Source organism: Gadus chalcogrammus, chromosome 3 (genome assembly GCF_026213295.1).
Source record: "Gadus chalcogrammus isolate NIFS_2021 chromosome 3, NIFS_Gcha_1.0, whole genome shotgun sequence".
In the NCBI taxonomy this organism is placed as follows: domain Eukaryota; kingdom Metazoa; phylum Chordata; class Actinopteri; order Gadiformes; family Gadidae; genus Gadus; species Gadus chalcogrammus.
Genome location: NC_079414.1, coordinates 17,023,459 through 17,036,986, shown reverse-complemented (window position 1 = coordinate 17,036,986; position 13,528 = coordinate 17,023,459). Strand labels below are relative to the sequence as shown.

The 13,528-nt window shown below is 46.0% G+C and overlaps 1 protein-coding gene across 1 annotated transcript in view; it reads left to right on the top strand.

Moving 5' to 3' along the window:
• The first annotated feature begins 1,318 nt into the window (after positions 1–1,318).
• The window catches only part of LOC130379468 (FRAS1-related extracellular matrix protein 2-like), a 35,465-nt gene continuing 23,255 nt past the window's right edge, over positions 1,319–13,528 (top strand). The window contains exons 1-2 of the mRNA XM_056586316.1: positions 1,319–6,543; positions 6,849–6,938. Coding sequence (XP_056442291.1) covers positions 1,527–6,543; positions 6,849–6,938 — 5,107 coding nt within the window. The 5' untranslated portion in view covers positions 1,319–1,526. The remainder of the gene's footprint in view (positions 6,544–6,848; positions 6,939–13,528) is intronic.

Sequence of the window (13,528 nt, the reverse complement as noted above, 5' to 3'; positions counted from 1 at the left end):
TTTTTATCCTTGCATGACCTTAAAAACATCATCCGAACAAACTTCCCATTCTGCCATTGTCACTGCATCCAGAAGGTACTGTGTCATTTCTCTGTTGTGCTTTTTTCGGGGTGAGTGTGATACAGTTGTCATTGACTGTATCCATTAGACATATACAATAATTTTAGATGCATTCATTATTTAATAGTGATGCTGGATAGTAGAATTATAGCAACGATGGTAGTAGGGCATTGGAAATGTATGGATCCTTGTATCATTTTAAAACAGAACATACCAGCTGTTCTGTTGTGTAGGTGATTGTAGTTCAACCACCTTGAACTAAAAAGCAAGATTGGATTCGTCCTTCCAATAAATCAAGACATTTTAGCCGGACATTTAAAGTATGAGTGATTTAATATCAAGTATGCTAGGTTGATTTAAGAAGGAGCACAATTTGAACACACTTAGTTGATTAATGAAATCAACTCTTAAAATGAAGTGTCTGGGAATTCTTAGCATTCTAGGAAAGACATCGTTTGATTTAAAGTATTGAAAGCTTTTCAGTCTGCTTCTAGATCTTTTTGTCTGTTGGGTCCAGGCATCCACCTGTCAGACCAGCTGAAGAGAGACGCTAGCTACTCTGTGGAAAACCGCAGGGACCTGTGGTGCCGGGACGTCCCAGAGAGATGGTCTTTATGGCTTCAAACCATCCCCTACAAAGAGGGTACACTTGTGCTTAGGTTTGACTTTGTATTTGCATTAAAAAAAATTCATTTCTACTACAGGAATGCACAGGAATGTCAGCTGGCCTGTGATTTAGGGATTTTAATGAAAGCAGGTTAAGAAATACCATAACAATGAATGAAATGCTTTCCTAAGATATTTTTCTCCATAGAATATTACTCTCTACTTTTTTTTACAAAACATTAGCTTAACAGGAGGACTTTTCCATTCCTTTGTTATAGCTTTAGTAATGCCATTACTATCGATTAACCATCCATGAAATAACTAAATATCTTCATGACAGAGGTTGCGACTTAAACACATGTAATCGATTGATAATAATTTTTCAGTTATTCCGTGTTGGTACTTAATATGTGGCAGGAATTAAAGATTGTCAGTGATACTTTCGTTCTCCCCACCAATCCACAAAATACCCTTTGATGCAGCATTTTTGTGAGGAGTTGGGGTGGGCTAAAGGGGGGTAGTGCTTCCCCAGGCTGTCCAATGGCCTTTCTTAAATTAGCCAAGGGGGCAGGCGGCTCCCTGGCTGCGTAAGCAGAGGGAGGAGTCAGGCTCTAGCACTTTCTAGTGTTTCATTATTACCTGCACAGTCCCACTGCTACACATGCATTGGGTGAGTGGGAGAGAGTGTGTGTAGGGCCACAGCCCATCCAAGAGAGCAGAGATACAGAGAGATTGAGAGAGAGAAGAGAGAATACATTGCTTTCCATTGCTGATACCTTTTTTCTTTTTTTCTTTAGTGGATAGGACAGTGTGTATTCCCACTGATTTCTGCATTAAATGCAGAGCAACTAGCAGTGGATATGGCTGGTTGTCTGCAAAAATATCAACCAAGGGCCCTTCTGAGATGCCTTCTTCTTGTATTTGTTGCCTCTTTCTTTGCATCGGTCAGAGCTGAGCCCTATGACCCAGCTTTCCTCCATCGCCAAAGAGCCGGACTTAATAAAGACGATATTATCGTTGCCAACAATGGAATCCGAGTTCCCTTGGGGAGGTCCGTTTTTTTGGACCCCATCAATGACCTGGTAACAGACGTGCAGCCAGGGGACCGCTGTCAAATCACCGTGTTGGACAACGACCCACTGGCCCAGACGCCCGGGACCCTGTCCCCTAAGAGGTTCCCATGTGAGTTTGGGACAGACGAAGTGAAGTACATCCATTTCGGTGCTCGGAGCCCCAGCACGGACCGGGTGAAGCTTCAGCTGCGCTACGACTCCCAGACGGAAACAGTGATCATCCCCTTCATGCTGGAGGTGGAGGTGGTGTTCAGGCAGCTGGAGATCCTAACCAGGAATATGCCTCTGTCTGTGGACAAGCTCAACGGAAACAGCAACCCCATTGACAAAAAGGGTCTGGAGTTCTCTTTTGAGGATGGTGTGACACAGTGTAAGATGGCAACTCTGGTCGGCGCCGGAGGTCTTCCAAGGTATGGCATGCTTTTGAATAACTCCACCAACGGCCAGATGATTGACTGTGATGAGTTTGTTAAGCAAGGCATCCGCTATAAGCACACCGCAAACACTAAGTCGCCTAACAGAGACTATATTCCCATGATGATAGAACTGCAGGACATTGATGGCAAAACCCTCATGCAAGAGCATTTCCAGATGATGGTAAGAATAAGAGAGGGTGCGGAGAACACGGCTCCTAAACCAAGCTTTGTAGCCATGATGATGATGGAGATAGATCAGTTTGTGATGACGGCTATCACCAGTGATATGCTGGCAGCTGAGGACACTGAGTCAGACCCGGATGATTTAATATTCAACATCACTTCCCCGCTCAGCTATGAGCAGGGCTACATCATTAGCACAGACGACCAGAACCTGCCTATCACTTCCTTCTACCAAAGAGACATTAAAGATCTCAAAATAGCCTACAAGCCCCCCTCGGAAGACTCAGAGGTAGAGAGGATTTTCCAGCTTGAGTTTGAAATTGTAGACACGGATGGGGCTGTGTCTGATACTTTTGCCTTCATGATTGTGGTGAAGCCTATGAATACATTAGCTCCAGTGGCAACCAAGAACACAGGGCAGTTGCTGTTTGAGGGGCAGTCACGAGCCCTGTCAAGCTCCCAGAATTTGGAGATCAGCGATGAGGATAACCTAGAAGACGTGAGAATCACCGTTATTGATGGACTAAAGCATGGTCAACTGACTGTACTTGGCTCACGTAGAAAATTCTTCACGCCTGCCGATTTAGACGCAGGCATTGTGGTGTACCAGCACGACGGCAGTGACACCTACAGCGATAATATTATTTTTAGAATGAGTGACGGTAGTAACGACGTGGAGTTTTTGTTTCCGATCACTATCGCCCCCACGGACGATGAACCCCCGATTATCAATGCCAACACAGGCCTGGTTCTGTTTGAGAATGAAGTCATGCAGATTTCTCCATTCATCCTGAGTGCCACAGATATTGATTCAGAAGATTCCACCATTAAATTTATTGTAGAAGCTCCTTATTCAAGCCTAGGGCAGCTACTCCTCAGACAAGTGGAGCCTCCCACTGACCCCTCTCTTTGGCTGTTCAGTGAGACGGATGAGATGTTTGAACAGGTGGTGACCGAGTTGTTTCAGCAAGATATTCTTGACGGAAAGCTCTTCTACCGTCACATCGGATCCCATAGCACCACCACCGTGATCGACCACTTGGTATTCCGTGTGCAAGACGATAATGACCCTCCTAACCAATCTGGAGAGCACACATTCACCATTAAAATCCATCCTGTGGACGACCTAGCACCTGAGCTAAGTGCTGGGGCCACGCTTCACATGACAGTCCAAGAGTATGAGCTGACACACTTGAGAAGTGCGTTTTTGGCCTACATTGATCTGGATTCAGATGACAGGGACATTAAGTACACCATCACTAAGCCCCCCACTGACACCGATGAGAACAACCCTGCTCAACTGGGGCAGATCGTTCTAACCGACAGCCCTGACACAGTGATCACAGAGTTCACACAGGCGCAGATCAACCACCACAAAGTGGCTTATAAACCCCCAGACCAGGAACTTGGAATCACCCCTAAAGTGGTTCAGTTTACATTCAATGTGGAGGACACCACCGGTAACACCGCAGATGGCGTCTTCACTATTTTCCTACAGCCCGTTGACAACAAACCCCCGGTGATAACTAACACTGGATTCACTGTTTTGGAGAGAGGTATGCATATTATCAGCAGAAAAGAGCTCCACGCCACTGATAAGGATACCGAAGATGAAAATATTATATTCACGGTGACCCAGGTTCCCCGTCATGGTATCCTGCAGTACTTAGGCATTGACATGTCAAATGGAGAGACATTTGTGCTTGAAGACATAGCCAACTCCCACCTGTCTTACATACATAGTGGAAAGGAATCCCTGACTGATGTCATCAAGCTGGATGTCAGCGATGGTTTCCACGAGGTTCCCATCATCATCAAGATTAGCATTGAGCCTGTGGATGATGAGAGCCCCACCCTCACCCTCCCCGATGGGCTGCTTGGCGCTTCCATAGATGTCCTAGAGAATGGAGCGACAGAAATCACAAATAACGTCATTCAGGGCCACGACGAAGATACAGACGACCTTATGTTGACCTTTATAGTGGAGGAGCCGCCCAGGATGGGTGAGATCCTGGTCAACGGAGTCCCAGCTGAAAGATTCACCCAGCAGGATATAATAACCGGTGTGGTGGTGTACGCCCACACATCGGGGGAAATTGGGCCAGTGAGAGAGGAAGACTCGTTCAACCTGACTCTGTCCGACATGTCGGAACAGTGGGTGATCGGGGGGAACAAGATCCAAGGGCTGAGGGTTTACGTCACCATTCTTCCGGTGGACAGCGTTCCACCGGTTGTTACTGTCGGAGATCAGTTTGTGGTTGTTGAGGGGGAGAAGAATGTTATTACTCTGGAGCACATCCAGACTGAGGACATTGACACAGAAAACGAAGATATCCTCTGCACCATCATTGTCCAGCCCACCTCTGGCTATGTGGAGAACGTTTCTCCAGCCCCAGGCTCAGAGAAGTCCAGGGCCGGCACAGCCATCACTGCATTCAGTGTCAAGGACATTGGCCTCGGCCATATCTATTATGTTCAGAGCATCCACAAAGGAGTGGAACCGGTGGAGGACAGGTTCACCTTCCGTTGCTCAGATGGTATCAATTTCTCAGAGCGCCACTTTTTCCCTATCGTCATCATCCCAGCTAATGATGAAAAGCCTGAGATTTTCGTCCGTGAGTTTGTAGTCATGGAGGGTATGAGTCTGGTCATCGATACGCCAATCCTGAATGGTGCTGACTCGGACATCCCTGGGGATGAGCTGGAATTTGAGATCATCAAAAACCCAAAGTATGGTGTTATAGTTCAGCAACTCAGCACTGGATCCGTCCCGGTGACCAAGTTCAACTTGGAACAGATCAAAGAGGGCTCCAACATTGTGTACGAACACAATGACTCAGAGACCACAGAGGACAGCTTTGAAATAAGGCTCTCGGATGGGAAAAATACTGTGACGAAGAAAGTGATCATCATGGTCATTTCCGTTGATGATGAGACGCCCAGGATGGCCATAAATGATGGACTTGAAGTGGAAATTGGAGAGACGAAAATAATCAGCAATAAGGTGTTAAAGGCCACAGACCTTGACTCAGAGGACAAAACACTAACATATGTCATGCGCTATGGCCCAACTCAAGGATATCTTCAACGCATCACCAAGTTCGGAGATGTTACTGGTAATATCACCCTTGGCATGAACTTCACGCAGGACGAAATTGACAGACAGCTGATCCATTATGTGCACACAGGCCAAGAGGGCATCCGTGACCTGTTGAAGTTCGATGTCACAGATGGCATTAATCCCCTTATTGACCGTTACTTCTACATCAACATAGGTAGTATTGACATGGTGTTCCCTGATGTTATCAACAAAGGGGTGACTCTGAAAGAAGGAGGTAGAGTAACTCTGACCACTGATCTCCTGAGCACCACTGACATTAACTCTCCAGATGAACACCTCAGCTTCAGCATCACTCGAGCCCCCAGCAGGGGGCACCTGGAGTGCACCGACCACCCAGGTGTTCCCATCTCCACCTTCACCCAACTACAACTGGCCGGCAACAAGGTCTACTACATCCACACCTCGGACGACGAGATGAAGATGGACAGCTTTGAGTTTGAGGTCACAGATGGTTACAACCCGGTTTTCCGTACCTTTAGAGTGTCCATCACCGACGTGGACAATAAGAAACCAGTCCTTACTATTAACAAAATGGTGGTGGGAGAGGGAGAAACCAAGCTCATCACCCCGTTTGAGTTGACGGCAGAGGACCGCGATACACCGGATAAAAATCTGAGGTTCATCATCACCCAGGTGCCTGTCCATGGACAGCTGCTCTTCAACAAAACACAACCGATAACCAGTTTCACCAAGCAGGACCTGAACGAAAACCTCATCACCTACAAGCACGACGGTACAGAGACGAGCGACGACAGCTTCTCGTTCACTGTCACCGACGGCACGCACACCGACTTCTACGTCTTCCCCGACACCGTGTACGAGACACGGAAGCCCCAGATGATGACCATTCGGGTCAACACAGTGGACAACGGCGTCCCCCAGATTGTCGTCAACAAGGCTGCGGCCTCCCTGAGACTCCTGCCCTCAGGCCACGTGGGGTTCCTTGTGACCAGCAAGGCCCTGAGGTCCGAGGACCGAGACAGCCCCCGTAACGTGCTGAAGTACGTGGTGACGGAGACGCCTCTGCATGGCCTGATCATCAACACGGCAGTGGGCAACGACAGCATCACAACCTTCACTCAAGGTAAGCAAAACCGTATAAAAAAAAGGTATAATTTCCATCATCATTATTATGAATAGAATTAGCTTTCTTAATGCTACCAGTTAAATTAAATATGCCGTGAATTTTTATAGTTAAATAAACGTATTTCCAAGATTATTAATTTAAATAAATGTATCAATTTGAATGACACCCAGAAGCTAATTTGTTTAGTTTATTATTGTCCCAAAAGTATAATTTTCAAAAAAGCTTCAGGGCTGTAACTTAAGCAAAAGAAAATCAAACCTGTGAACTATCTCAAACTGTCTTTTTTTTCTTCTCGCTGTCAGCTGATATCGATGACATGAACATCTGCTACGTGCTGTTGGACGGGAGCAATGCCACCAGTGACATCTTCTACTTCACCATTGAAGACCACGGTAGGAACCACGAAATATTCGTCTAAAAGCTTGTCCTCGTTGACACCATGGACCCCTGAGCCACCACTTGCCTCAAGGGAACGTTAACTAAAACCATATCCTTCTCTAAGCGTTTCCCCTTTAAAACTTAAAACTTCTTTCCCCTGTCAGTCTCCCAGATGTTTGCATCACAAAGACTTAAGGCAGTTGGCCATGACTGAAGCTATGCTTAGAGGCGCTGCCGGCACCAGGCTCCTCTTTCCCCCAATGGAAAGGGAAGCAGGGCTAAAGGAAAGGGGTCAGAGTAAGGACCGGTCAAATAAAGCTCAAGTTTATGCAAAACTGAAAGAGGTGAAACTTGGGTGGGAGGAATAAAGCTGTACACTTTAGTGTCACTGAACAATAGGGACCGTTTTCCTGGCTGAGAACTTTTCACTGCTTAGAAATCCCTTTCTTCGTCTGTTTGAAGTGATGCCCGGGGGGAACCTAATGTGTGGGGAATTATATGAGCGATTTCCCCATTTTTCTCACTGAATCAATTTTAACATCTAGTTTTGAGGGTCAGTAAAACCTTTTTTTATCGCTTATTGTTTATCGCAGATAAAGTCTTCATAACGTTGACATTTGTAGTGTTTCATTTGTTTAGAGAAACATCATATTACAAAAAGTCTCTTATAGTATTTTTTTTTCACTCCTTTAACACCTTGAACACGTTCAAAACTTGCCTTGCAGATATTCAAAACATTGCTGTGTATTGCAATGTTACTAAATGCTTGATAATAAAAGAAAGTGGGTGGGGCATGCTTCTGCTATTTTAACACCTTCACTCCTTTAACACCTTGAACACGTTCAAAACTTGCCTTGCAGATATTCAAAACATTGCTGTGTATTGCAATGTTACTAAATGCTTGATAATAAAAGAAAGTGGGTGGGGCATGCTTCTGCTATTTTAACATCAGCTGTAAATACTAAAGAGATCCTCAGAGCTGTAATTGCAATCCATGCTGCAGGGGAAGTGTAGTCTATAATTATGCTTGGATGTCCAATATCATTACCGGGGTCACTTAAGAGAGAGAGGGAGAGGGTTACGAGTTTGGGCCTTCTGGCAGTTTGCTCTCTATTTTCACTACAGTCCCATGTCAATCATAGTAACAGCATTGACTTTAGAAGGTGCTTCGTTATTAACTAAGTATTTAACTATCGATCATGGAAAGCTTCATTCATTAAGATACTTAGATCATCATTCACATCATAAAACATGCTATAACCCCTGGTCAAATTTGGAATCTACACTTTACTTTTCCTAAGGAGAAAGTTAGTTGTCAACCTGTTTGCTTAAGTAAATAAAGTAGAGCTTAATTCAGTAGGTTCCTTAGTAGATCATTTAAAAATAATTAGCATATGTTTATCTCCCTGATCAAAAACAGGATACACACATTAGAATAAGGATACAATAATTAACTGCATTAACTCATGTTCATTTATTCATGGTTAATGGTTGAATATTGGACCCTTGTTGAAAAGTGTTTAGATACTACACTCAACCTTTGGGTTAGATGCAACCTGTTTATTTTACTAGGATGAGCATAGAACAGGAGAACAGGAAGGGCAGACAAGAGCTTCCGTTAGCACAACACTTTAGTCTGTTTGCTGTCCCACTTTAAAAGCTCCACACAAAGAATGTCAGAGCCAGGTGCAGGGGGTGCATTCAGGGCTTTAATTCTTGAAGTGACCATCGGTCACGTACTGAGGGCATGAAGGCTGAAGATGGGTCACTGCTCCAGCCACCATCCTCTACTCTCAAACAAGCGCACTGACTACATGCTACAGTGCCATAGTTTAGCTCATCTCAAATGTATTTAACTTATTTTGAGGCGTTTTCAAACTCACACACACAACACACACCCAGAGACTTCACAAACATCGGCAAAAAAGAAGCACACATCCACGACCAAACACACACACACACACACACACACACACACACACAAACACACACACACACACACACACACACACACACACACACACACACACACACACACACACACACACACACACACACACACACACAAAGACAAACAGAAAACCACATCCAACAAAGATCCATTTGACCGGTGAATGCTAAGTGTTGTGGTAGGCGGCTAGGAGTAGGGGGTGGGGGTCTATACTTGTTTTAGGCTAGACATGTAGAGACAGGTAGACAGAGAAAGATCTGATGGTCTGCTAGCCTGATTAAATAGAGTGTGACGCTAAGCTGTTGAGATGGAGGCAGAAAAAAATTAGTTGTTCTAAATAACTTAGACTGTTTATTTAGAAAAGAGATTCTGGGGGATAGAATTTAGAAAGCATATCGAGGATAATTAGGTTAAGTCTATGGTAAAGGGTAGGTGTAATAAACTGATCCTCCAAGAAATGGGGCCAAGCAAGTGGGCAAACACACACTAAAACACAAGATGGCCTTTCCACCGGATCTCCGTTTTCAACCATGGACCCTATTTAGCATGTTTGTCAGGAAATATCTTGTATTGCTGTTGCGGTACACCTGTAAGCTTTACATTGATTTACATCAGATAGCAAGATAGGACCGTAGCCAAAACGGATGTCATTGATCAAATAGATAGATCGAAGATGCTTCCTAGACAAGAGTGCTTCACCTGTGTTTGTTGGTGTGTGTGTGTGTGTGTGTGTGTGTGTGTGTGTGTGTGTGTGTGTGTGTGTGTGTGTGTGTGTGTGTGTGTGTGTGTGTGTGTGTGTGTGTGTGTGTGTGTGTGTGTGTGTGTGTGTGTGTGTGTGTGCACGTCCACGTTAGTGTGTCAATGTGTGTGTCCCAGTGAGGAGGTCAGGGGATCGGACAAGGTACAGTCAGCATTCCCGTCACGTTGAGAAGGAAGATAGGTAGCCCCCGTCCTGCACAGGAGCCAGAGGGAAGACGGCTCGGAGCGTCTCTTTAACTTCTCACCCCGTCATCGTGACACCGTGGCTGGAATGTTCCCCGGCCAGCACCTTAAATCAATCACTGCACAGCACCAAATACATACTGACACCCAAATACTGATAAATGTAGTGCCGATGGATAGAGAGGTAGGTAGGTAGGTAGGTAGGTAGGTAGGTAGGTAGGTAGGTAGGTAGGTAGGTAGGTAGGTAGGTAGGTAGGTAGGTAGGTAGGTAGGTAGGTAGGTAGGTAGGTAGGTAGGTAGGTAGGTAGGTAGGTAGGTAGGTAGATCGGAGGTAGATGTAAAATCTTGATGTATTTCGTTTTGCATAATAATCCCAACTGTCCAGGCATAAAAGCTAACTTCCTGAGGTTTCTTTCATTAGCATCAAGTACTAATATCAATGGAAATATTCATTCACATTCAGGCCAGGGGTCCAGAGTCCTCTTACAAGCATGCTCTTTGAGGAGAAACAGAGAGAGACGATAAAAGCGTGTTTTTACAAGTAGCCATGTAACCCATGAATCCTTGATCCGTCAGACAGGGGGTGAACCCCGCCACAGGCTATGGCTGGAGAGGTATCGGGTTGGCCAAGCATTCTCCCAAGGGATATCTTCTATACCTTTTCTCCCTTGCTTGTTTGAGAATGGGGGGGGGAGGTGGGAGATCGAGGAACAAGGTGATAGCGACTGAGAAGCGGTCATTAAAACCCTTTGCATACATCGCCACATCACTGCCAATCTCAAGAGGCAAAAACAAGGTCTTGGATTTCAGCACAATTGTAATGAATCCGCACTGATTGACCGATTGAGAGCAGAGATAGCAGGAAGGGAGCCGGTAAAGGTTGATAAGACGAAAAAGCCCATCTCTGTCTATATACGTTTCCGACAGTAGCAACAATATGCATACTCTTCCCAGTGCTGGGGTGGGGGGTGGACCCCAGTGAGCTGGGTGTTATGTGATCATTCAGACTGGGGTTGGGGGGGTAGGCAGTATGTAGGTCCCTTGGAGGCTCCAGACTCCAGGGCCACAAACACACTAGACCCTGGAGACTACGGAGGGAAGTGGAATCCCTATGGCAGACAGGTGTGTGTGTGTGTGTGTGTGTGTGTGTGTGTGTGCGTGTGCGTGTGTGTGTGTGTGTGTGTGTGTGTGTGTGTGTGTGTGTGTGTGTGTGTGTGTGTGTGTGTGTGCGCGTGTGTGTGTGCGCGTGCAAGTGTGCGTCTGTACGTGTGTGTCTGTTCAAGGGGATTACCTTTCAGCACCCAGTGTCACCCACTCTCCCTGACCCCCCACTCTCAGCGCCATAGAAACCCAACCCAACGCCAGATAGACCGATAACCTATAGACTTTCACTGCAGGGATGCTTGTATTCCATAGTATGGGGACGGGGCAGCATTGAAACGGAAGGACCCAACAGACTATTTAAGTACAAGCTAGGGGCAGACGGTCTATGTAGGTGTGTGTATGTATGTTTGTGCATGTAAGTATGTATTTGTATTTGTATTATTTGTATGTGTGTGTGAATACAAGTGCATCAACACATTCACACACACAGATACACGGCTGCTTCTGATGTAGTGCACATGGCAACATTTATTATCCATATACACACTGCTTTATAAATCGACATACATTACGGAATCACGACCCTCTGACACTATGTGGGCGGGCGGGAAGCCTCTAGTTGGTCACAGCCATGATACTTCCTAACAGTGTCTTCTGATCCCGGCGCCCGTCAACCCGTGTCAACAGTCCCAGGGAGATTTACTGGCTTCTGGTGCCAACGCTGAGCCCCCCCAACCCCCCTTGGGGTTTGGTGCTTGATCCCAGTGGTCCTAATGCCTCCTCTACCAACACTGTGTTCCTTCAGTCGCCTGGCCCTCATGTTAATCCCTTTATAGCATCATTTAGATGTGACCCCTCTCCCTCTCCCTCTCCCTCTCTCTCTTTCCCTCTCCCTCTCTCTCTCTCTCTCTCTAGTAAATTATATATTATTTAATTCTTTACTTTTTTCTGTTTCAACTTTTTTATTTCTCTCTCTCTCCCCTCTCTCTCTTCCCTTTCTCTCTTCTCTCCCTCTCTCCCCTCTCTCTCTGCTCGCTCTCTCTACTCTCTCTCTCTCTCTCTCTCTCTCTCTCTCTCTCCCTCTCTCTCTATTCCCTCTCTCTCTATTCCCTCTCTCTCTATTCCCTCTCTCTCTCTCCCGCCCTCTATCTACTCGGTCTCTCTATCCCATTGTCCCATACCTCTGCTTTGGTCATGATGAATGTTAGCTGCAGGCTAGGCCCAGAGTGTATGATATATGGCAACGGTGGCTATTCTTACCTTATCTCTGACAGAGCATAGCTATGCTAATTATTGTCCTTCCCCTTTAAGCTTGAGTTAGCATGATATGGGGAGATTGCTTCCTACGATCTGCCTTGGGCTAGATAAAACATTTCCTTGCCATACTAGCCTTCTTCCTTACTCAACTTAATTATTATTTATTGGCCGCAACGATACATTCCCCTGTTTGTCAGTGGGCCTTTTGATTCTATGTTCACACACACGTCGTCTGTTGACACCACTCATGTCTGTAGAGCGTGCGTGTCGGTCCTAGGCCGCGTATCCCCCGTGATTTGTCGCACAGTGGGGGTGGATCGCATGGCCCAGCTCTCGAGGGTATCTGGTCTCCTGTGTCGTATAAATGACAGCACATGCTACTGGCGTCCATGAGCCATGATTACAGTTATTAATACCCCCACCCTTCCTCATAACCCTCTCTCGGACCCTCAGCCGGTCTGGAGATGAAATCTGTGGAATCCAGCGAGGAGGCCAAGTTAAGCGTCGGGCACTCAAGAAACAATTCCGTGAAATTGTTCCTATTCCCATTACTATTCTTACCTTTCGATCATTACTCTTGTGATGGGATTATATTGAGCCGGCGTTGTCGTAACCTGGCGGTGTCAACCGACGGCGCATCCCCCATCTCTGTGCTCCGACACCGGGCATGCCAGAATTTAACATATCCGGCGCAGCATTTATTTATATTTTTTCGGTATGATTAATGGGGAAATGTAATCTTAAGAGCGGCCCTCATTCTTGTCACTCAGTGGGGATGTATTCTTAGCCCTTAGCTTGCCGCTGCTTGCATCATGCGTGGCCAGACGTCAGAGCCGTCAGAGCCCCTCACCGCTGATGATTCGCCCCGCGGCTGACCCATTGGCCCAGGGCGTCTATGTATGGCGGTGCGGACCCCGCTGTGTGGATACCGTCTCAGTTGGCCGATGAGAGAACGTGCTGCAAAAGGTCCTTGGCATGGAGGGAGGGAGGGGAGAGGGGGTTGTACTGTTTATGTGTCTCCTGGTTCCACTGCTGACAGAGGACTTAAGGTCGGCTGAGGGTTCTGGGGGGGGGCGGGCGGGGGGGGGAATCCTTTTATCCTCCTGCAGACATACTTTATGGAGTTACTGAATTCTAGCTGTTCTTGATTTTGGAATTTCTAAGACGTTGAATGTAAAATGATGTAATTTGTGAAGAACAGTATAATTGTGGTCTTGTAATATTGACATTGTATGCAGTGAATTCACATTGCCTTTCTGTAAAGTCCATTTACTATCCTCAACTATAGAACATTATTACACACGTACATCTTTTAGTATTATTCATAAATTGATCTTCATGTCAGTTCTA